Below are 25388 nucleotides of genomic sequence, written 5' to 3'. Positions count from 1 at the left end.
AAAAAGGATCACGCACAATCGCACATCCACAGTGTAGCCAGGTGCTGAGTCCAGGGAGGTAAGCAGCAAAAAGAAGAGGACTCGCCCAAAGTATACAAAAATGTATTAGAGGACTACACAACAAAAATGACAACGTTTCGAGCATAAATATCAAAGACACAGGTCGACCATTTTAGATGAGAGTAAGAAAAAATATTATAAAAATGAGGACAGCAAGGGGAGGGAAGGGGAACCCCTTTGCTCTTATCTCTCTAGGTATACCCCCAGAGTCCATTATATATAGTATATATATATTTTATTAACTTGAGTTGAGATATCATCATGACTTTACTACTCATTGGTAGAACTAATGCTGTGATGTGTATTTTTGCTCTTAACTCTTTTGTATACACTGTACCATTTCAACAAGAACAACCCGGTTCAAAAACAGCTTTTTCCCCACTGCCATCAGGCTACTGAACTCCACTCATCTCCAAACTCCATCTGTGTTAAATGTATAGTCTGTATGTAAATGTCTGCTCTAATGTTGATGTCTGCTCATGTATGTTACTGTAAATGTATAACTGATGTCTGTTGCCACACAGTAGGCTACTATGTGCTGGTACTATGCTGTGCCGAAAGCAAATTCTGCTGACTTGTTGTGCAGTCCTTAATAAATGAATTGAATTGAATTTCCTTATTTTTTAGGGAAAGGGAACCCCTTATATATACAATTTTTCCTACATTTTTTCCTCTTTTTCCTTTGGAAACAGAAAATGTGTGTTTTTTAAAAATAAAATTAGTTACTCTTTCTGTCCTCATATTTATAATATTTATTTATTTATTTATTTTTTTACTTTATTTTTAAAGTCACCACGTGTCTGTACATTTACATGTACACATGAAAGAAGGTCACGAGACATAGACAACATAACAGTCACAACGTCATACACATAGAAAAAGAAGAGGAAAAAGAGAAAACAAAGCAAAACAAAAAAAAAACATATGACATCAACAATCACATAGACAGACACTCAGAAAATAAATAATAAATAAGCATTAAAAAAAAAGAAAAGAAAAAAAGAAAAATTACAACGAGCAGGATAATCACAGTTACAACAACAAAATTATGATGATTAAATCAATTGTAGTAGGTTGACCACTTGGCCCATCTTATCTCATATAGTCTGAGGTTACCCCTCATTTTATATGTTACAAACTCCATTTGATGTACCTGTTGAATGGTATCCCTCCATTTTTCTATTGTTGGCTGGGTTTTCTGAAGCCAGTTTCTGGTGATTTGTTTTAGAGCAGTTATACGCAGCACCCTGAGCAAATAGTCGTCATTTTCCTCATGGGGTGTGTCTATGGTCCTTCCCAATAGCATATACTCCATATTTAATTGTACAGCACATCTTAAAATATGACTGATTTCTTTCTGTACCTTTTCCCAGAATATTTGCAAAATGGGACATGACCAGAATATATGTTGAACATTAGCGTATGGTTCGCCACATTCCCTCCAGCAGCTTGCTGATATTTTATTATTATATTTAGCTTGCTGCACTGGTGTTATGAAGTATCGTGATTGTATTTTCCATGCATATTCCCTCCAATACGGCGATACAGTTGTTGTGTGAACATTCTGATTCATTTCCTTCCAACTCTCCTCTGATAGGTCTATATTCAATTCTTCTTCCCATTTCAGTTTTGCCTTTGTATCTTGATATTTACAGTTATTTTCCAAAATAGTATATACAGCCGAGATTTGATGTGGGACTTTAATTTTATCATAATTCTTTATCAAAAATTGTACCAGTGGATGTAAGTCTCTACTGGTCTTATTTTTTATTTCACTATTTTGGATATAACTTCTTATTTGTAAATATCGGAAGAAGTGGGAATGCGGCAAACGATACGCTTTACTTAAAGATTCAAATTGTATTATTCCCTTCTCATTTAAACACTGCCCAAAAATGGTCAGTCCCTTTTGTGCCCAGATGTCGAAGGCATCATCCGTTTTGTTAGGCATGAATTCAGGGTCATATTTATAATATTTAGTATATTTTTTCTTACTTTAATCTAAAATGGTCGACCTGTGTCTTTGATATTTGCCATGCCAACTGATATTTATAGATCTTGTTTTTATTGTGGATTTCTCAAGACCTTGTCGCCACTACTGTAATTGTCACCCACCGGTGTTGCTGACTCATCCACAGCCACGGGTGGATCCTGTGAATCTACTTAAAGACCTTAAATACCTGAGAACAACTGCCCTAATTGACCTGACGAAGAGCTCAACGCTCGAAACGTTGTCATTGTCTCTTTTTTATGTCGTCCTCTAATACATTTTTGTATACTTTGGGAGCATACAGTGTGGCTAGTCCCCTTCTTTTTGTCAACTACCACACACACACACACACAGACACACACACCTACCCGCAGGTCTCCGTTGGCCAGGTGGGGGCTGTGGTGTCCGGGGAAGGTGCCGTACACCGGCTCTTTGCAGTAAATCTTAATTACGCAGCGGTCCTGAACGTCCCGCGGGTCCTCCAGCTCGTAGAAGACGTTACGCGTCTCGTCCTTGATCAGCAGCGCCGTGCTCGGAGACCTGCACGTCAATAAAAGAAGAAAACACTGATAAATAGTCGAGGCGAAAGACAATTTCAGTAGCTATTATCCCATAATAAGCTGTGATGTAGGTTCATTTACTGAGCAGGAGGAAAATTGGAAGATCTTTAAGTGCATGAAGCCGCAGTAATGAGAGAGAGACCGAGTCCAACAGGCCAGAACGATGTGGAGGGTAAATACAGACGACTCTGAACGGAGCTTTAAAGAGTCTGACATCACGATTCCCATCATGCATCCGTCTATCTTAAGTTATACTTTTCTTATGTGTTTAATAATGGAAAAATCTGCAGCTTTAAGCAAATGCAACTTTATTACACATTGTCCAAAACCCCTCAAAGGCCTCACTTTGTTTTGCATAAAAAAATACATCAAAATATTAAAATATAATATATAAAGTATTGAAAGAACATGTAGCTGAAGCTTCAGTACAGTTTATGTAACTTTACATGAACTTGTTATAATTTCAGCAGCTCTGATCCTTAAGATGAGATTTTATGTGTTTTTTTTTTACAGATTGATGACAGATACTTTAATTCATCCCGCGGAAAATTCACAACTTCCAGCAGTTTAGGATGAAAACATCAGAAAAAACAAACATTTAACAAAGCATGCGATAAAATACTAATAAAATACTTAAAGCAGATATCAGTGGAATGTTTTTGTTAATATAAGTCCTAAATAGTCCTATTTTCCGTCAGCAATCACTTACATGAAGTATTTCAGCCTAAACACGAGTCTCTCCGTCACTCTGCTCTGCTGTAACCCGAGGAGAAAATTTTCCTTGTGGGATACAAGTGTTATCCAATGAGGAGAGAGAACGGCATGAAGGGCTGTGTGTGCAGCCAAGGGATGCGCGTGAATGTGGTGACGTAGCACGAGGACCAATTGATGCCTGACAAGGGCGGGGGCTGCTAACTCATGGTGCGTTCAAAGAAACTCGTACTTTGTGTTTTTCCTTCCTGTGAAGTCATACCAGTTCGATCTGGTACGAGTTCACGGGTCGGAAGTTACGAGTGGCCGTTATAGGGAACTTTCACAGACAACAGGATGGTAAAAACACGAGCTACGGGTTACCTGGAACGCTACCAAGTCGTAGTTGTGACTTGAAGCTGTAACTTACGGTTTCAAAAGCCTGCCTTGAACGCAGCATTAGCCGAAACGGCCATGAAGCTGATATCTGCTTTAATGTGAATACTAAAAAATACTTTATTATTATTATTACTATTTATTTACGTGAAATTTACCAAGAACATGAGGTTGACATTGGTGTTACAGTTAAAATCACAATATATTTCCCCACATACACTGTGGTATACTGTAATGTCATGGTCTAAGTGCATACTGTACAGTACATAATCCATTTCTCCCAGCGTTCAGTTCATTTCTCCAACTCAAGTCTTAAAACAAAATTAAGTCTCTGCTCCAATAGATTTCTTTAACGACCTGCTCCACTGCTCCAGAGTCGGAGCATCAACTTGCAATGATTTTATGGACATAGCTTTCCTACTACAGTACTACTTGTCAAAAGTATCTTTAAAAAGTAAATTTATCCTTGTGTGGAACTGTTTTAGGCATCGTACCAAGATAATATAAAGTAACAAAGGAGTCGTCTAACTCTACACCCATTATTTTGTTCATCTCCCTCCAGTATGACTGACTGCATTTTCTTTTATGTGACAATTTCACGCCCGTTTCATTTCTATAGATCTGTATCTGTTTACAAGACTTACCATACAGTACTATTTATATTATTATTTCGACATCTGTGTCATTCACACGTCTCGTCTCGTGATCGATCGGTGGAACTCGCACCAAACGGAGTGTAAACAGAGAAACACACTGATCGATGGACAGATGGACAAACGGTCTGGGGGTCGGGGGGTCAGGGGGGTCGTGTGACGGTCGGTACCTGAGCATGGCCATGGTGAGTCTCTGGGGGAACATGTGCACGATGAGCGCCCTCAGGGTGTCCAGGCTGGTCAGCTCGTGGGTCAGGTGCACCCGGCGCGTCTCCTCTCCCAGCTGCAGGAACAAGATCCCTGCAGGTATGGAGATGGAGGAGGAGGAGGAGCGATGAGGGAGAACCATGATGGGGGAGGAGGGGGTGGGAGGGGGTGAGAGGAGGTGAGGGGGGGGGACAGTTTTCACCTCAGTATGTTAGATTTTAGTGTCAGCTGAGAGAGTAGAAGGAAACTAAATGATCATAGTTCATCCTCACTTTATCTGTACGGTGTCACAAGAATTAAGAGTTGTGCATTTTCCCACATTTTCTAACTCCCACAAATGCATCATTTTTTTCATATATTATATTATTTATAGTTACATAATATAATATATTAATTGCAAATCAATTAAAATGTAACATTGTAACTCTGTGATTATTATTTTTTGTCTTCTAATTATTAACTTCTCAGTTTTACATATTGTAAAGTTGTGTGAATGATTGTTGAAGTGTTTTAAATCCGGCCACTTCAGGCAAAATAAACACACGGGGAAGACGAACGTCCTCCTGTCTTCTTCTTTTATACTTTTTCAGTTTTAATCTCCGTAATCCACTTGGTTTTATATATAAATACTTTTTAAATTATCGCTTTAAAGTGGATTGAAAACTACCAGAAAATTATCGGTATGGAGCAAGGAAACGAGGAAGACCAACTTCCAGTATGGACTGGATTACGGCGCCATAGATCTTTTATACTTATAAAGTTTTAAACCAATCTACTTGAATCAAAATATATACTTTTTAAAACAATATATACTTTTTAAATTCTCGATTTGAAGAAAAGGAGAATTTACGAAGAAGACCAACTTCTGGTTGGACCTATGGTGAAGCCTTTGTCCCTGCAGACTGGGACTCTTGTGGCTGTTGTCGGGTAAATGTCGTATCCATTGTGCAAAATGGAGGAACTACAACCCCTCCTTCCTTCCCTGGTTTCATTAACGACTTTAAGTTGTTGTTGTTTTTTTGTCTCTTAAAAAAATAGAAAACAAATATGCCAAGGAATTAAGCCTTTTTTGCATTAATTTATTATTTTGCTGCTCTGTTTTTATGTTGAATTAAATGCCTAATATTCAGCATCTTTCACACCTTATCTGTTACTATTTGGTGATGTTTTGCTTTTGTTTCGTTTTCCTTCATGAATCCTCTTTTGTTTTGTTTTCTGTACTTTTCACCTGTATTATAATAATTATCCTCTTTGAGAGTTTCTATTTTCAGTTGCTCGATAAAAACTTGCAGGTGAGTTCACATGAGCAGACTGACTGACTCTCTGTTTGCATCCAGCCTCCTATTGGCCGTCCACTGAGGTAATACAAGATTAACAGTTTAACGCACATGGACAATGGTCAATCAAAGCGATGATGCTGTCGATAGATTGGACGATGGCGATCGAGGCGAGACTGAAGCGATGTGACCTTTTTGCTCCACCTGCATCACAGTTGACACGGCAGCAGAGGGAAGCAGCTCGACTCCGTCTGCGGCAGTGATCTAACGGAGCTGTGATGGAGACGAGGGCGGATCGGCGCCGCGGCAGCTGTGATGTCAGGTGGCAGAGCTGGAGTGTAAACATGACAAGGCTGTGATGCGTTCAGGCGCCTCCGTGTCACTGCCGGTGACGAACAACACGGTAAATCCTCATAATTGCAGGTGAGTCGCACTGATGAACAAAGAGCAGCCGCCTGCAGCCGCGTTCAATCTACTCAGCAGCTGTCGACACATTTCACTGTCAACCACAAAATAGGTTATAATATTGTGGCTTTAAAAACTTTTTTTAAAGTTATCTTATCTTTTGTTTTTATTCCATTCTATTGGAGCTGCTGTGAAACCATAATTTCCTTTTATTTTATTCATTTCATTCTTCTATGTCATGATGCTAACAGGTGGTTCACCCTCAGGGGACGACAAAGTCTGGAACTTGAACGCATCACTGCAAAGAAACTTATTCTACTGGCCATACTACCTAATATTATTGTTCCTTTAATTACCGAGCTTTTATTTATTTATTTCTTGATATCCTTTTTGATTAATGTCTAATTTACGTAGATGTTTGTTTTTGTTTTTCTCGCTCCTACATGCACAGAATAATTGTCTAATTAATTACACATAAGTCGTCTCTTCTAGAACTTGGTGCTTCATAATAAATTATACAGTTTACAGTTATTTATTTATGTCCAACACTTACTTTTGTGTACAAACTGCACACCTTACTCCTACACACACCCATACACCGACTGTACCTGCGATAGTTTCTTCTCTGCCTTACAACTATCAATACTGTGTAGCCCTATATATAATTAATTTTTATTCTATCCTTGTAAATAACTGTATATACTCTTGAAATAATTTGACTCATAACTGTACAGAATATCACTCACTCTCTTTTTGTTTTTATATGTTTGTTCTATATCGTTTTATATTTCTATATTTGCATTTACACTTTTTTTTAACCTTGTATGCTACAATGCAACTGTAACAATCACATTTCCCCATGTGTGGGATGAATAAACAGTCTTATGTCTTAAAATGCTACATGGACAAACTCAGTGATAAAAAACATTCTCATATATAAAATATAAATAAGAAGAAGACGGAGCAACTCAGCGGAGACCAGATTTCACTGCACAAGTTGATGATAAAAAATTCTAAGTTTCTTGTGCTCTTTGTGTGTTTTATCTCCTGTACAGAACATATAAAGACTTTGACTCCACAGGTTAAAACTACGTAGGTAATAGATGACTTGTGAGTGACCGACCTGGCGCCCTGAGCTTGGCCTGGCTGGACGAGCGCGCCAGCGGCAGACTCTGGCGCAGCCGGTTCATCCGGTTGAAGCCGATGGGGATGTCGGGCTCGGACATGGTTTCCAGATTCTCTGCTGAGGCGAAGGAAACCCTGCTGGCCTGGTCAGCGAGAGCCGGCTGTGTCGGGCTGAGTCGAGTCACGCGTGGCGTTCGAGTCTGTGGGACACAAGGGAAGAAAGTTAGAGAAAGAGTGGAGACGATGCTCGTGTTGCAGTCAAGACCAAACCAATGTGAGACCATTTTCAAGACCATTAGTGTGTCCAGTACCAATACTGACAATATTCAGTTGTTCAGATGGTTACACAAGCAGATACTTTAGTACAACTATTTGAATTATCTTAAAGGAATAGTTCACCAAAAAGTGAAATTCAGTCATTATTGACTCACCCTCATGCTGATGAATACTCCGGAGTAGTTTTTTATTCCTCAAAGTGCACCTGGAGACCCGGCAGGCCGGTTCCTATAGTCCAATGAAAACTATATGAGAGTAATAGCGCCCGACACAAAAACCTCCATAAAACTACACACAAACCATTTAATATTCCTCCACACTGCTCGTCCACTGCAATCCAAGTGTCCTGAAGGGAGATAGTCCAGAGTTTACTGGAAACAACGTCATTTAATGAAATTTTTACAGCCTAAACAGTCCTGTATTGAATTTGCCTGGTGCGCATGAAAGTCAGAGCGAAAATACAGGACTGTTGAGGCTGTAAAAATGTCCTAAATGACGTTGTTTCGAGTCAACTCTGGACTATCTCCCTTCAGGACACTTGTATTGCAGTGGACGAGCAGTGTGGAGGAATATTAAATGGGTTTTGTGTAGTTTTAAGGGCGATTTTATGTCGGGTGATATTGACTCTATAAGGATTTTGTTGGACTACAAACCAACTGGGTCTCCAGATGCACTTTGAGGAATAAAAAACTACTCTGGAGTATTCATCAGCATGAATTTCATTTTTTGCCTAACTATTCCTTTAAAGTTACTGCATTACATCACACAAACCAAAGTGAGCGACTGACAGAGAGACATTTGCGGTAAAATCCAGCTCGACTGAGACCTTGAAAATGCGGTCTCCATAGTACGACAACACCAGACGATGCAGCAGTAGAGAATTAAAGAAGAAGAAGTGGAGCGAGCGAACAAAGACAAACAAAATGGCCTCGATAATCAATGGAAAGAAACAAAAGCAGAGGAAAGGGGGGAAGCTTTTAGCACAGACACATTAAACAGTTTAGCTCAGACAAAGCAGCTCTTACATCATCCTCTGTCTACCAAACACAGGCTGCACTGGAAAACAAAACAAAAAGGAAGAAGCTGAATCCTGCAGATAAAACCAGACAAAGTTCGACAAACCGACTCTATAAACGCCTCAGAATCACATCGATAATGAAGCACGAAGAACCACTCGATCAATTAAACCTTCAGAAAGAGATAGAGAGAGATAGAGTGAACAGGAAGCTTTTCTGAGCTCAGATAAAATGAGTGGATGTTTTTCACAACAGCTAGTGATCGTCGGCCAACATGAGCGATGTCGCACTAATGACCACGACGCAGCTCGACTCAATTACAAACCCATAACGCTGCAGATATTTCACCTGTGCAATTTGAGGCCACAGGATGAGGAGGAAGAGGACGGAGGGGGGATATGATGGGATGTGGGGGGGGGGGGTCTCTCATTACGACACGACGAGGAGCCGCCGCCGCTGCAGCAGGTTGTTGGCTTTTAATGAATCTTTACTGACAGACATTTTCCAGCCCAGAGGAGACGGTAATGAGCTCCCGCAGCGCTGCGCACATCGCCTCGCACATCTGTACACATCCTCCAGGACACCACCAGAACCACGAGTGTGAAGTTCAACCACACAAATAATACGAGAGAAAGAAAGAAACCGAATTAATAAACTCACTCTCACTGCTTTCTTTGTTTCTTCTGCATTTACAGCGACTTTACATTGATTTAGTTTGAGTCTGACTATCTGTGTTTTATTTTGAAGGGTCGATCTAAAAACCATCTCAGTGTGGCTTTCTCAGTTTCACAGGTTGGTGTCAGCCAATCAGAAGAGAGGAGGAGGCTCCAAGTCTCTCTTATGATTGGCTGACCAATAAAAAATGAGCAGATTCAGAATAAAACACTCCTTCTCCTGTGTTTTATTTTGAAGGGTTGATCCATGAGAAGATCTAAAATCCATTTTAGTGTAGTTTTCCATCTCCTCTCTCTTTCAGCTTCTTCCAGGAGCTCTAGTAACAACAGGTCGGTGTCGGCCAATCAGAAGAGAGGAGGAGGCTCTGAGTCTCTCTTCTGATTGGTTGAATGTTATCTAAAGCGCTCCAATAAATAAAATCAGAGCAGATTTCAGAATAAAACACTCAGAGAAACCAAATCCTGCAAGTTGTTGTTGGATGGATGGATGGTGGGTCCAGGTGGTGAGGGGGCGGGGCTTAGTTGTGACATCACAAAGTGACAGGAAGTCCTGACGGCTGGTTTTAAGGCTCAGTTTCTGAATACAGGCTGTGTGCATTTCTCTGTGGACTGAGGCTTTGATACTTTCACAGTATTAATATAGAACCTAGAGCTGCTTTATAATCACTTTATACAACACAGGACTGTTTTTTTCCCCTCCTCATGTCTCTAAACAGCCTGACAGATCACGTGCGCTGCTGCAGATTTAACCTCCCGTCCTGAAGAAGTCGAGCTACAGAGGAGAAAAAAGAAAAAAAAGAAAAGGAAAAGTAGAAGAAAAACACCCGGGAATTATAAAGTTTGTGTTTAGCGAGCTGTGAAGAGAAGATGAAGGAGAGCGCACAGATAGAGGTTAGAAAAAGTGCACGGCAGAACATGAAATATGGAGGAAAAAGCGAAGAGGAGAGTAAACACAGCAAAGGAGGACGTAAAGATGGATGAAGAGATATGGTCTCTAACTTCTCTAACTGGCTAATTTCCATTTGGTGCAGAGGAGAGGAGTTCCTCTTCAGGTTAGAGACACATAAAGCTCCACTGCTCATTTAACTCTGCTGTTTTTCCATCCACTGTAATGGGCAATTAACTCCCCTTCTTCCCTACTCCCCTCCTCTTCCTCCTCCTATCTACTCCCCTCATCCTCCTCCCTGCTGCCTCTGCTCCTCTTATGAGTCATTTAAACCAGCGAAGATGCACTCGTCATGTCTAAGTGACCTCAGGTGCAGTGATGAGTCGTGACAGGTTCGGTGAGAATCGGCGCCACGCTGAGCTTTAACACAGTGTGTGTGAAGGAGAGAGAGAGAGAGAGAGAGTGATGCATCTGTGGCGAGGATGAAATCGATTGATGCAGGGACACGGTCCAACAAGGAGAGGAGAAAATGAGAGTTTGATGGAGTAAAACATTGAGATTTCAAAATGAAAGAGAGGCGGGCTCTTATTGTGAAAGGTTCACTGCTACAGACTGTGATATGTCAACATTTTTTTCTCGTGTCTTGCCTCACTCCCGAGTCCATGACCAGCAGATAGACACCATCCTTTCAACTGTGCGTGCAGTAACAAGGGAGATAGAGCCGTATCGCCCGTAATTAGCTTAGCTCAAACGCTGGAAGTGTATGGGTAGTGTTAGCCTGCCTCATTTTAGCTCTAAACTCTGTAAAAATATCACTTTATCAACATTTCAAACATGTTTAGGTGAGAAAGTAGCCGTTTAGATCAGCAGTGTGTCGTTAATTTGTCTAAATACCAGCTGTTTACAATTTTGTTCGGACGAATTCGGCGCTACTCAAGCTAGCTGTTGTGACCAACGCACTTCTGGTTACTTTCACAAAATAAAACACCCGTTGCCCTTTACATACAGAAAACCATGACGATAGAATTTGTGCTTTTACTTTGAAATAGGAAGCTAACCTACCCTCGATGTAGCTAGCTTGAACCAAAATAAACCGTCTTTGCTTGAACCCTCCGTTTTGACCGATCTCGTCCCGTTAGCGACATTTGACCGCTCAAGATGCCTTACCGGAGAGTTTTGTCAGCTCTGAGACGAAGATCGGCCCGCCGGTTTCCGTTTAGAGTTGCTGAAGAGTTTCTCTGATGACTTTAGGTAGGAGGCAGGCTAACACTACCCATACACTTCCAGCGTTTGAGCTAAGCTAATTACGGCGATGCGGCTCTATCTCCCTTGTTACTGCACGCTTAGTGGAAAGGATGGTGTCTATCTGCTGGTCATGGACTCGGGAGTGAGGCAAGACACGAAAAAATATCGTATCCCTTTATAGTTGAAGAGATTAGAGTTGCTCATCTCGAGTGGATAGAAAAAGTGATTTCTGACATATACTATAGGCAGCATGTGAACTATGTGACGCAGATTAAACCCGACTCCACTTTAATTTCGCTGCAGCTGCTCTGAGATCAGAAGTTTTTGTCAATGTTTCCCCCACGAGAGACGATTTTTATACGAAATGAAATCTGTCATTATTTTCGCTCGCTGGCCTCTGTGGCCTCACTAATCCTCCATCTGTTGTGATTTCTATAATTCTGAACTCTTCCTCTGTCTCTTTGTGCTTTTTTACTTTTATTTTATACTTCTTCATCCTTTGTGCTTTTCTATTATTATTGTTTATTTTCTAACTGTAGTGGAAGAGGAGCTGCTGATGGATCCAAATGATAAACACAACTTCAGTCAGATTAAGTTCAGTTGAAATGTTTTTTTTGTTTTTTTTTAGAAACTAACTTTACTTATTATAATGAGAAAAAGAAAAGAGAGAATCTATCTGCTGTTGAAATCTGCAAAACTTTCTCATGTATAAAAGCGAAAAACTAAATAATGAAGCACAAATCTAAAACTTTTTGATTTGATGATTCATCGATTGACAGAATATGAAATGGAAAATGTTTTCATATCAGGATTTAAAGCAAAAATATCACATGTTTGTTTATTTAAAACTCTCCGTTGTTAAATATTTTACTTTTCTTTTCATAAATGATTGTAAACAGAACCTTTTAAATCTGTAAGTCTAATTAAATGAGGAATTAATTGGGAAAATAATAAAACAAACTGAACCTTTGACCTTTTTTCTGTCTTTGTAACTGTGCAAATAAACTCATCTTAGCAAAACAATGAGTCTGATCTTTTATTAACTCCTGTAGCTTTACACTGTGTCACTGTCATGGTCATGAACTGTATCTGTCCATCAGACGCATGTTTAACACTGGAAATATGAAAAACCCAGCTGGGTGCTGTAAACTGGCTCAGCTGGTGGGAAAATAATGAAAAATATCCGTCACACTTTGTCAGCTGACGTCTTTAAATGTCTTGTTTTGTCTGATCAACCGTCTAAAATCCAGTTAATAACTGTAAAAGACTAAAAGAAATAGCACATACTAACAAAAGCCAATAGGTTTTTGCCATTTCTGCTTCATCGATCAGTAAAACAGAGTCATTATGTTATATATCTCCTCCTAATCATCAATCGACTCATCGTTTTTCCTCTCAAACATAAACTCAGATGAATTTAACAGAGTGAGTCAGCGCTTCAACGTCTCCAGGGTGAATTCAGAGACGCACAGTCATCGTATCACATAACGGACGACAGCTCAGCGTCAAAACCAGCAGCTGCCAGATGTTCACGCCCTCAGTAAATCAGTCCGTCAGCCTGTTTACATCGTCCCGCATGAACAGTCGAGCAGGATTTTAAAGGGATAGTTAAACATTTTGGCAAATTGGCCCATTGCCATAATCCCTATAGTCATAGCAGTAGGTTCGTTGTCGGTGCAAGCTATTTTTAGAACAGCGGAGCAGAGCCGTGAGCTGCTCAGAGCTACGCTACGGAGGCTCATGGGATTTATTGGTTTCCCTCATCAAACTCATCAAATACACAATCCAACAACTCCACAACGCTCTGGTGGACAAGTTGTGACCTGCACATTCACCACGCTATGAGATAATAACACAACGTTACCAGACAGAGTTGTTTTAGAGGCAAATACTGAGACTGCTTGCTGAAAAACTGTCCCTGAAGGCAACGCGCATCAGCGGTTTTGCATGAATTTCCCTCTAAAACAACTCTGTGTGGTAACGTTGTGTTATTATCTCATAGTGTGGTGAATGTGCAGGTCACAACTTGTCCACCAGAGCGTTGTGGAGTTGTTGGATTGTGTATTTGATGAGTTTGATGAGGGAAACCAAGAAATCCCATGAGCCTCCGTAGCGTAGCTCTGAGCAGCTCGCGGCTCTGCTCCGCCGTTCTAAAAATAGCTTGCACCGACAATTAAAGGTAACGAACCTGCTGCTATGACTATAGGGATTATGGCAATGGGCCAATTTGCCAAAAATGTTGAACTATCCCTTTAAGAAGCTGCAGGTTGGACTGAAGTGTTTTCACTGAGCTGAGACGATCCTCACGTCTCAGCGCCGGCGTCTTTGTCTCATTCTCTTTATTCTGAGGCCGATTTGTTTGGAGAAGCTGCACTAAACCACTACGACTGTGACACCGAGCCCGGCTGCTGCTGCTGCTGCTTGTTATTCCTGTATCATTGTTTCATTGTTTCATGACGACTTCAGAGGTAAAAAAGAAAAAGAAAAAAGAGAAAAGAAGAAAAAGCCAGGAGCTGAAATGTCCTTAAATAAAAAGCATTAAATTCCTTTGCTTTTCATTTCTGCAGCACGGACGATAAATCAGAGATTCAATCAGAGAGCCGACACGTTTTCACTCTGCGCGTGTAATTCGTTACAATAATTGAATTTAACACCAGTTAGTCCGAGATCAGGAGCTTTTACTCAACTAGTCATTTATCCTTTTTTTTTTTTCTTCTTTCCAAAAAACAATTACCAAACAGCTGGCTGCATCACAAACAGCCCCCGCACCCAAACACCGAGCTCTGGGTAATGCAGGCTGGCAGAACCACCGCCACCGATACCGATGATGATGATGATGATGAGAATCACAGCAGCTACAACCTTCAGCAGATAAAACCATTAATACTTCACTGCGGCAGGTTAAACACAGCTGCCAACATCTGGATTGAAGCTCACGACTGAGTGACAACCACCGGAGCAGAGACACAAACTGCAATTACTGTTAATTAACTTCATTAATTAAAAAATATTGGCATCAGCTTTGATTAACAGCAGCAGCGCATCACCGTGAGTATTGATTAGCAGCCGTTTTATTTATTATAGCGTATACGTTCAGACAGGAGCTGTTGACTAATACATGAATAAACACCTATATCCGCTTATAGCTCATTATAAATCTATTATTTAGTGTTTTTTTGCTGCTTATAAAAGATGCAGAGGGAGATTTAACGTTAAGTAAAATAAACTATATAAGTTATTTATGAAGCAGAAACAGTCTCGGTGTTATTTTATTATAAAAACTGAACATGTTTCGGTGTCGGACTGTGACTCAGTTTTATCAGCTCGATACTCGATGTTCATTTTATGAGACTTGATCCATCACTGCAACAGACTTTATATCCTCCACTGTCCTGAGCTTCATAACAATTAATAACAACATGTAGCATCACGTCCTTTTACACACGTGTGTCTGAATGACACTGGAAACAGACGAGCTCATTATCCTTATCATTATTATTATTCATTTTACACACAAGGTTTGATTAGTTATTGTGAGAATTAACTGCTAACAGTTCGCAGTCACAGTCCTGAACACATGCTGCTGCCAACTGGCTGTTAGAGTGAGTTAGTTAGTGTGTTAGTGTGTTAGAGGTTTCTGTTAATTTGTGAACTGTAGAAAATCTTCATCTCTGAGCTGAGAGAACCAGCAGCAGATGTTTCTGACTCTTACCTCCAGCATCGTGTTTAAAACAGCTTCCTCAGCTCCTCTAAGTCTTCTTCTTCACTCTTTACGGACTCAGTCTTGTATAGAAGGACTGTATATACGTATATAAATATAAAACTGTATATAAACACTAATGTGAAGCCGCAGGATTTAAACCTTAAACCTGTAAAAACCTGACGGAGCCGAATGGATCCACGTTTCACACAGAGTCTGTTCCTCACACACACTGATTTCCCACCAGCTAATATGCAGCAGTGTTTTGATTGATGGGGCAGCTGTGCACAGCTGTACAGTTGCCCCCCACCAACCCCTCAGACCCTCTCTCACGCACACACACACACACACACAGTTGCCACACCCCCCGAACTCAGAGATTTCACGGGCATTACGACCACAGAGCGAAGCATTCCTCTCCACCGAGGCTCAGAAAAATCCTGCGTCACTTCGTCTGAACGGGAGTTTACAGTCGACACACACACACACACACACACAGAAACACAGACACACACACACAACAACAGCCTGAGGGAGAGAGGCAGGTGAAGGAAAACACACACACACACACACACACACACAGTGGTGAGCTGCCTGATTTAGCCACAGTCGTGTTCTCGTTCCCACAGAGCGGCTCCAGCTGGGGGTTAATTGCGTTGCTCAAGGGCGCTGGTTGTTACAGAGAGAGGAGGAAACCTCTTGTCCAGTCACGGTCGACGTGTCGTGCTCTGATCGGAGGTTTCCTACGTGTTCGACCTTGACCGGACGTGTTCGATCTGTCTGACCTCCTCATTTCCACCGTCTATAAAACAAACTATAAAAATAAAAACGTCCTCGTGCCGCGGTGCGCAACACACGCTGTCTGCAGCAGTGGTTCTCAAAGTGGGATCCGGGGACCCACAGGGGTCCTTCAGACGGTTCAAGGGGGTCCCCAACTGTATCTTGATTTTTTAACACTTCTTGTGTAGAATTTGAGAAATTTTTTACCACTGTTATCTAGAAAATGTTTAACTTTTTTTTTTAAATTTAGAAATCTTACCACTTCTTACTAGATTTTTCTTCTTTTTGTTTAACTTTTTTTTTTGTGAACATTTTTACCACATTTTTCTAGAATTGTTTAAACTTTTTTGGGTTAGGGTTCTCAAAGTGGGGTCCGGGGACCCACAAGGATCCTTGAGACGGTTCAAGGGGGTTTTTCGAGAATTTTTGAGAATTTTTTTACCACATTTTATTTTATTTTTTAGAAATCTTACCATTTTTTCGAGAATTTTTTTGAAACAATTTCTGAGAATTTTTTAAAAATCTTTTTTTTTTTTTAGAAATTTTTACAATTCTTTCTAGAATTTCTTTCTCTTTTTTTTGGAAAAATTTGACCACATCTTTCTAAAAAATGTTTAGCTTTTTTTTTTTTTTTTTTTTTAAGAAATCTTACCATTTCTTTCTAGAACATTTTTTTTTTGAAAATATTTACCACATTTTTCTAGAATTGTTTAAACGTTTTTGGAGAAATTGTACCACTTCTTGCCAGAAATTTCTCTACAATATTTCCAAAAATTCACATCATTGGCCCTAATTTGAATGTACATTGACAAAAGTAACATTCTTCAGTCTCAGAACAAATATTTGTGTATTTCTGGTGTTTGCTTGAAAATTTTGTCCAATGGGGGTCCGTGGTCTAATGTGTGTCAATTTAGGGGTCCTTGATGTAAAAAACTTTGAGAACCACTGGTCTACAGTACGAACACAGAGCAGCCTCCTGATTGGTCGGTGTGTGTGAGTGTTACTTCAGACAGTAAACATCCCACAGTGCAGGATAATTGTCTTTCACATGAAATCCAGTGGGAACTTTTCATCCTGTTATTGCTCTCCACCAAGTTCAGCCTTATTAATGCTCGGCCTGCTAAGCGAAGCTCGCAGCCTTGACAGATGGCAGCGAAGTGTCAATAAGTGATTCTGGCCACGTGCCTCAGCACAGCGCCGGTGGAGGGGGGAAACACAGCAGCAGCAGCAGCAGCAGCAGCAGCAGCAGCAGCCGGCCGCCTAAGCCTTTTAGCGGTGGAAAACACTCTCCGCTGTTCTCCGAGTCAGATCAGGGGAATAGAGATTCTCCGCCGAGCTTCGTATCAACGGCCGAGCAGCGTGAGCGCCAACAAAAGCAGTTGTCTGAACGGGTTAGCGTTGAGCTGGCTCGCTGGGACAAATATGGCCGGGGTTTGTCTGGGGATCGTGTCTTGTTTTGTGTGGAAGAAAAAAAACGTGGAGCACAGACGAACACACACTCTCCCTGGAGCCGCAGAAACCATTCAACAGAAAAAAAAAACACTTTTTATTTGTGTTTGTTTGCAGACGACTCATTATCGAAGCGTTGTGTGATAATTGTAGAATATATTGTAGAGTTGTTACAGTGCAGTTTGGAACCAAGTAAGAATGGATTACTGGAGGATTGATCTGTTATTTGACAGAGCTGTCAATCATCTAAAAATGATATAGACAACATGCAGTAAAGGGCCACAGACGGGAATCAAACCTGTGCTGCTGAGGTAAAGACGCTTCGTTTGTGCAGGTGGTGTGAAACTTAACGAACCCTGGTCCGCCTGAAAACGTGGGTCTTGGTTCGCTTGCAAGTAAAAAACCGTGATGAGGGTCGTCTGCAGAGTGAACGCTCACCGGACCAAACACACGACCAAATGTGGAAAATGTCACACAGTGTCATCTATAGCTACACAATGTGTCTGTAACGTTACAGTAGCAACACAAACACCTCGTAGTCCATCATTGACAGTATTTTCCTCCAGTGCCGTTTTTCTTTCATTTCCTCATTGAAGAGTGAAATGTTCTCCAGAGGTAGCCTAACTGTGGTTCAATGAATGACGGTCAACACGCCACATACGCTGGTAGACGAAAGTGAGATGTATATTAGCTGTTTTATTTTATATACGCCACAGTTAGCTGTTTTTATAAAGCTGTTAGCTGTTTTCTTTGGGTGACGTTATTCATAAAGTTTGGTGCGTTTCAGAAATGGCCGTGTGAAAGCAGAACCGAACCAAGTGATAAATAGCCTACAACACTGTTACAGCTTTCAGCTCCCTGCAATCGAACCGACCTAAATGGTTCCTGTTCCACCAGGTGAACCACAGGACCAAGTTGTTGAATATCTGCAAATAAATGAATTGAAAATGACCTTTTTAAAAGGTAAAACTAAAAATGTTTCCCATATAAGACCAAAAACAAAACGTCAACTTCTTCTTTAGCTCTTACTGAATCAGTGGTGTTAATCTTTAACTAAATAGGCTATATCATGAATTTGATCATTTAATTCAACAAAAATCTAAATAGAAAAAGCCTAGAAACAGAAGCTGCAGCTGCATTTTAATCTATTATTTTGTCTTTTTGCTATATTTACATCAAAGAAATGAACAGCAGCACACACTTCATGAGTGATGTCGTTAGCATGCTAGGCTAACTGCCTCCTTCAACCTTGTGGAACCGCAACCAAAAAAACAAACAAAAACCCTGTGTGGACCGTCTGGAAAACAAAACCAACACACCTTCACATCCACATTCAGGGGGACGTTTGTTTTTCCGCCCGTCTGCAGCGGCATGCTGAGAAAGATGACAACCGGTCTCCTAGCAACGCCGGCTCACAGTTTACACTCAGGGAAACGCTAAACTCACACAGATGTGCCCAAAACCTTTTAAAACGACATAAAGATTTTGAAAAAAAGAGATTTAAAGCCACGACAAACTGTGAACAAGTGACCAGACACATTGAACCTGCAGGAACTGGTTTGTTTTTCATACTTTAAACAGCTGTTATTCTTTAATATACATAGCTAATAAAAGCTAACATGCTAATCATTCTGCCCTCAGTTCAGTCTGACAGGAGGAGGAGTCGTGGACATAAAGCATCTTTATGAATCATGGTGAAAAAAACTCAGGAATGTGTTTTTTAATTTTCCATAACACCTTCCCCTCCTGTCGTGTCTTTGTGTTAGTGTGTATGAAGTACAGCAGTGTGTGTGTATCATATGGTTTCTCTTTAATTAACTTTTTCATCTCCTCCGTCACTATGGCTACTTTAACAAGCACAAGAAGAATCCCATTGTAATTCCCCCTCAACATGAAGATGGCTGCTCAGTAATAATTGGGCTCCATGGTTTCTCTGTCAGAGGCGACGGAGCTGCGGCGGCGACTTCGGCCGCTCCAGACAGAGAGAAAAAAAAAAATGAAGCATTGATATTTGTAGAAGTGAATAAAGGAGCGAGTCATGCAGCAGCTCGCAGCTCCATTGTGTCAGTGTCACATGTTCGAGTCCACGTCCACCTCCTCCTGTGGGGGAATATGGGATGGATGGGTCTGGGAATGTGTGCGCAACATATGCACGTTTTATTTTACAGTCTGTGTGTGTGTGTGTGTGTGTGTGTGTGTGTGTGTGTGTGTGTGTGTGTGTGTGTGTGTGTGTGTGTGTGTGTGTGTGTGTGTGTGTGTGAAAATGTGTGTGCGCTCAAATCCAATCCACCTAATATAATTGTTTGTTAATCTGTCGTGTGTTTTTGCAGTGGGAGTATCATCCATGTGTGTGTGTGTGTGTGTGCATTTAGTGAGTTGGCAAACTAATGAAACATCAAAGGGGACCAGTGGGGGACTATTAAACACATACGCACCCTCACACACACACATATAACTCCCTCTCACACATATACACACACACACACACAGAGGCTCAGCAGTGCACTGCTGCAGGGGTTTCTATTGCATCAGAAGAGGAGGCGAGACTCCCCGGCTCCCTGAGAGGAAGAGCAGCGATAACCAATCCTGTACGAGCTGCAGCCTGAGAACGAATAGAGGCAGATTGGGAAAAAAAAGAAAAGGGAAAAGAGAAAGAGAAATAGAGAGAGGAAGAGAGAGGGAGAGAGAGGGGGCAGCATGTGTGTTTGTCACCAGCTCCACAGACGAGGGCAGCTGCTACTGTACATGACGACAGGAGGAAGAGGAAGAAGAAGAAGAAGAAGATGCTGCTCTGTCACTAAAATTAGAAGAGATTATGTGTCTTATACAACATTTACCGGTTTATAGAAACACCACAACACTGGAGAAACGCTGCTACATCATCATCATGTGTCAGTGGTAAAGACATGAAGCTCCTTCTAAAGTGGAAACATGTGGTGTATTGATCATGTTAATAATATTGATTTCCATGTTATTTTTCACCATTTGCCGTTTGACAGCTGCTACAGTATTTCAGTCACGTCACCTTGTTGTTCCCACTTCTTCATCTTCTTATTCAGTGGTTTTAACGGCACCGACCGTTTATTTCAAACATCAACGGTAACCCTTTAATTTACAGGCTGCTAATTACGTGATAATGTCAAGAAATAGCGAAGAAATAACCGGTATCTACGTCATTATGTCTAGAAATAGCCTAGAAATAACGGTCAGTTTCATAGTATGGTCGATAAAAGCAGCTAAGAAATAACAATCGATTGCTTGGTGGAGAAAAATTCTGGCCTTTCCCAAAAAATGCAAAGCATGAAAAGCATGTGTAATCTTTAACTTTCATGAAAAACATGACATTATTATGAAATTGATTGTTATTTCTAAGCTATTTCTTGACATTACTACGCAATTACTTGTCAATTCTTGGCTATTTCTTGACGTTATCACGTAATTATGACGCAATTAGTGGACTGTAAATTAAAGGGTTACCACATTAACTCCTCACAATTTGATTTAAAGCTGAACTCTCCAAGTCCTCTGTGTCTCTAACCCTCCTCTCCTCCATGTGCATTTTTTTCCAACGAAGCCGGTGAGAAATCAATCCATGGAGCTGTGGATAACGTTATTTATCATCTACCATGTTACCATGTGTATATCTGTGTAGCCTTATCTGTCATAAACAAGAGATTACGGGTTATGGGGCGCGTTACGTCTGATCTTACAAAGTTGGTTTTCAGCCAAGAGATGCTAGGTGGAAGGCAGAGAGCCTCCATTCTCCCTGGAACTAGTTACAAGTCATTGATTTAACCAGCACTAGGACTCTGGAGCTGCTTCATTGAGGTAAAAATGTTGCATAGTTCTTCTATTCTACTCTTTAAAAGCAGCAGATGGAAACAAGCATTAATCTGTGTCTCCTCTGTCAGGGTCTTGCAGGTTTTAGGAAACATTAACACACCATTTATAAGGACTATTTTCAGTGGAGGATTAATACACGTTTCATTCACTTGTTCGGTTGAGCTCTCTTTTTAAAAAACTTTATATTTATTGTATCTTTAACAGACTTTTCTTCACTGCAGCTCAGCGTGTGTCTGTCTGCATGTATTTAGCTCTGTGTCACCTTGTTAAGAGAGGTGCTTATAGACTATATATAAACTACAGAGTGTGTGTGTGTGTGTGTGTGTGTGTGTGTGTGTGTGTGTTCGTGGCGCTGAAGGAGCCCGTCACCCTGGGCAACGCCGTGGTTCACTGACGTGGTCTCGACAGGTTAAACCTGAGACTTCATACATTTCAAACACCACGCAGAATAAAATCTAACGTCTGTCTGATGGTTTCTGTTTCTGAGAAATACGACTTAGCAGCAGCAGCAGGTGACGATTAAATGTTGAATTATTCATCGAGTGCACTGATTTATTATTAATATCAATAATTAACCGTTAAAGAAGATCTGGACTTCCACTTATTTACCAAAATCGTGTGCAAAAAAAATCATATTTTCTCTGTTTTTATAGTTTTTAGAGCTCAGAAGAATCAGATCTATCACTGTGAAAACACCTGCATTGTCTGTTTTGTAGTTTTAATGGGATTTGTTGACAATAATAGTAATAATATAATAATAATAATAAAAAAGAATATCAGTCCTTTACTATTTTAATAGTATAAAGTGTAAAAATGCATCAAACATTTGACACCGTGTTTAATCCTAAAGCTGCAGCGCTGCTATTGTTCCACTTGAGAAAAATCCTTCAGCGGTTTCTGTCGGCCGTATCAGCGATAGGCATGAAAGCAGCCTTTAAGAAAATCGAGTAATTTTATGGTTTAAGATGCTGTAAGCTGCAGTAAGTGCTTAGCTTAGCATAATGCACAACGGCAGGCAGCACAATCTCCCACAGGCCACATTGCACCGAGGGGTCAGAGGGGTCGGTGCAGCCAGCGTAATGTATTCAAGGCAGAGGTGGAACTAATAATGCATCATATGGAGTTGAATTAGTTTAGCGGGGGGGAAAAAACAAAAAAAAAACGATTAAACCATTTTCTTTTTTTAATGTTTACTCATTTGTTCTGGATTTTAAATGGTTCTTTCAGCCAGTTTATAAAAATATTTTGCCACTTGAGTCGTTCTGGTTTTATCTGTCCGGGGTTTAAAGGTCAGAAACACATGAATAATCAACACAATGAACCGTCAGCGCTGTTTCTGCACGATACAAACCACCAGCAGGAAGTTAGACCTTCATTTCATCTGTTCACTTCCTCCATCCTTCCTTCTCTCCTTCCTTTCTTATTTCCTTCTTTCCACAATCCTTTTTCCCTTGCTTCCTTCCTTCCTTCCCTTCGTCCTTACTTCTTCTTCCTTCCTCTTTTGATCCAGTTGACCTGGTCTGTTCCCTCCCTCCCTCCATCTTTCTTTCCTTCCCTTTTCCCTTCCTTCTTTCCACAATCCTTTTTGCCTCCCTTCCCTTTGTCCCCTTCTTTTTTGACCCAATCTGTTCCCTCCCTCCATCTATCTTTCCTTCCTTTTTCCCCTTCCTTCTTTCCTCTCATCTTTCCCTTTGTCCTTCCTTCCTTCCTTCTTTCCCTTCGTCCTTCCTTCCATCTTTCCCTTTATCCTTCCTTCCTTCATTCTTTCCCTTTGTCCTTCCTTCCTTCCTTCCTTCCTTCCTTCCTTCCTTCCTTCCTTCCTTCCTTCCTTCCTTCCTTCCTTCCTTCCTTCCTTCCTTCTATCCCTTTATCCTTCCTTCCTTCCATCTTTCCCTTCGTCCTTCCTTACTTCTTTCCCCTTTGTCCTTCCTTCCTTCTATCCCTTTATCCTCCCTCCCTTCTTTCTTTCCCTTTGTCCTTCCTTTCTTCTATCTCTTTATCCTTCCTTCTTTCCCTTTGTCCTTCCTTCCTAACTTCCTTCTTTCCCTTCGTCCTTTCTTCCATCTTTCCCTTCATCCTTCCTTCCTTCTTTCTATCCCTTTATCCTTCCTTCCTTCTTTCCCTTTGTCCTTCCTTCCTAACTTCCATCTTTCCCTTCATCCTTCCTTCCTTCCTTCCTTCTTTCTATCCCTTTATCCTTCCTTCCTTCCTTCTTTCTATCCCTTTATCCTTCCTTCCTTCCTTCTATCCCTTTATCCTTCCTTCCTTCCTTCCTTCCTTCTTTCCCTTTGTCCTTCCTTCCTTCCTTCCTTCCTTCCTTCCTTCCTTCCTTCCTTCCTTCCTTGACCCAGGAGGACAGGAGGGTTAAAATCCTAACGAGGTGAACTCAGACGTTCATTATGGCAGCATTACACTCTCATGCTGCAGCTTCCTTCTCCTCCTCCTCTTCCTCCCCCTCCTCTTCCTCCTCTGTTGGTGAGATTAATTCTTCCACTCTCAAATTTTAAATGCCATTGTTTGTTCACAACAACACGAGGAGCAAAACACTCCAGACTTTGATTAATCTGCTGGTGGAGCTCGCCTCACGCCTCACGCTGAAAAAAATCTTCTCTCTCTCTTTTTTCTTTTTTTTCTATTCTCAACATAATGAGAGTGAAAAAGTGTGGAAACTTCAGCACCGTCTCGGCGCACTAGCTCTGCTCCGACCGTGGCAACAAACTAATAAGAGCTGCAACGCGGCAGCTGGCGGTGACTGATGACCACTAATGGCTCCTCCACTCTCAGATTAACTTGTGCATTTCACACTATTTACATCCCAGCGTCGCCAGAGCCACGGTGGAAATCTGAGTGGAAATGAGGTTTCGTTTTTAACGGTGGTGGTGGTGGGCACATGTGAGTGGTTCAGAAATCCTGGAGGCGACTCTGCGTGGGTTTCACTCTGGCGTGTGATGTTTTTATTTATTTTTGCTTCATGTCAGATAATCCCATCTCTCATGTTTTTCTGTCACTAGGCGAAATGTGCGTAACGCAGCACAGATTACATTCATGTTACCTTAAGAAATAAGAGGGCATGAATAATCTCTTGCAGCTGTCTCCATTACTGCTCGCCGGACTGCTCAGGAGCTCTCGTTCAGCTAATCAAATAATAACCCAGGTGTAACTGTCCCGGGGGCTCACAAAGGAGGGAGGGGGAGGGGGGCGGGGGGGCACACTGAGTGTAACTTTACGCCTGTGACAAGCTTAAACTGGAAATATTGCTGCACGGAGAGAGAATATGTATGTGGAGGGAAGGAAGGAGTCGACGTGACGTTGATTGTAGATGAAAAGGAAGTGGATGGTTCAAGTTGTCACGGTTTAACCAGAACCAACAGACAGAACCAACGTCAGGGTTCATCCTCTGACGACCATGAACGTCTCGAGATACCTCACTGCAGGTTCAGGAGAAACTGAAATGTTACATCTGGATACAGTCCAGCCCAGAGACCATGATTTATAATAATAATATCTGGGTCAATACTGTAGCTCCCAACCTGTTGGCCGACAAATCACAGGTATAACAGCACAAAGGAGAAATAATAACAACCAAAAATATAACTATGTATTTAAATGTTTATTCCTTTATATTCTATATTCATTATTTCAACCCTGGTCCATTATTGGAGGCTATTAGAAGAGTTTTTTTTCTTATATTATAAAGAAAAAACATGAAAATTAGCTGGAAATCAACGCCAATAAAGTTACTATACGTATATGGTTCTACACCCTATAAAATATGTTTAACACAAAGAAATAGTCAAAGGATTATCTATTTAGAAATAAAAATGTGTAAAAAATACTTGTTCTACTGTAAGTTTAAGTATTTGCATGAATGTAAATCAGTGGCGGCTGGTGACTGAAAAAATTAGGGAGGACAGGAGGAACACCAGTCCACGGCCTCATTTTATTTTATAGCACTACTTCTCCCTACTTTATTATATTCAATGAAAATTAAACAGTAAAACAATGTCTTACAAGATTTCTTAAAAACAACATAATTTTATTAAATCTTACTGTTTTCAGATTAACACAGGCCTAATGAAAAAGACAGAGCCATGATCTTGGATGTGGGATGTAAAAAAAAAAAAAAAAGCAGGCCAGTGTTCAACACCTGTAAATG

General features: G+C 40.9%; 1 protein-coding gene across 1 annotated transcript in view; it reads right to left on the bottom strand.

Moving 5' to 3' along the window:
* srcin1b (SRC kinase signaling inhibitor 1b) overlaps nucleotides 1-25388 on the bottom strand; it is a gene marked incomplete at both ends in the record, with an annotated part of 86061 nt that overhangs the window by 35244 nt on the left and 25429 nt on the right. Inside the window, 3 exon segments of the mRNA XM_083994377.1 lie at nucleotides 2419-2590; nucleotides 4520-4649; nucleotides 7362-7563. Coding sequence (XP_083850503.1) covers nucleotides 2419-2590; nucleotides 4520-4649; nucleotides 7362-7563 — 504 coding nt within the window.

Source organism: Trachurus trachurus (genome assembly GCF_905171665.1).
Source record: "Trachurus trachurus genome assembly, chromosome: 19".
NCBI lineage: Eukaryota > Metazoa > Chordata > Actinopteri > Carangiformes > Carangidae > Trachurus > Trachurus trachurus.
The sequence above is the reverse complement of the archived record's forward strand: the minus strand, read 5'-3'. Positions and strand labels throughout refer to the sequence as shown.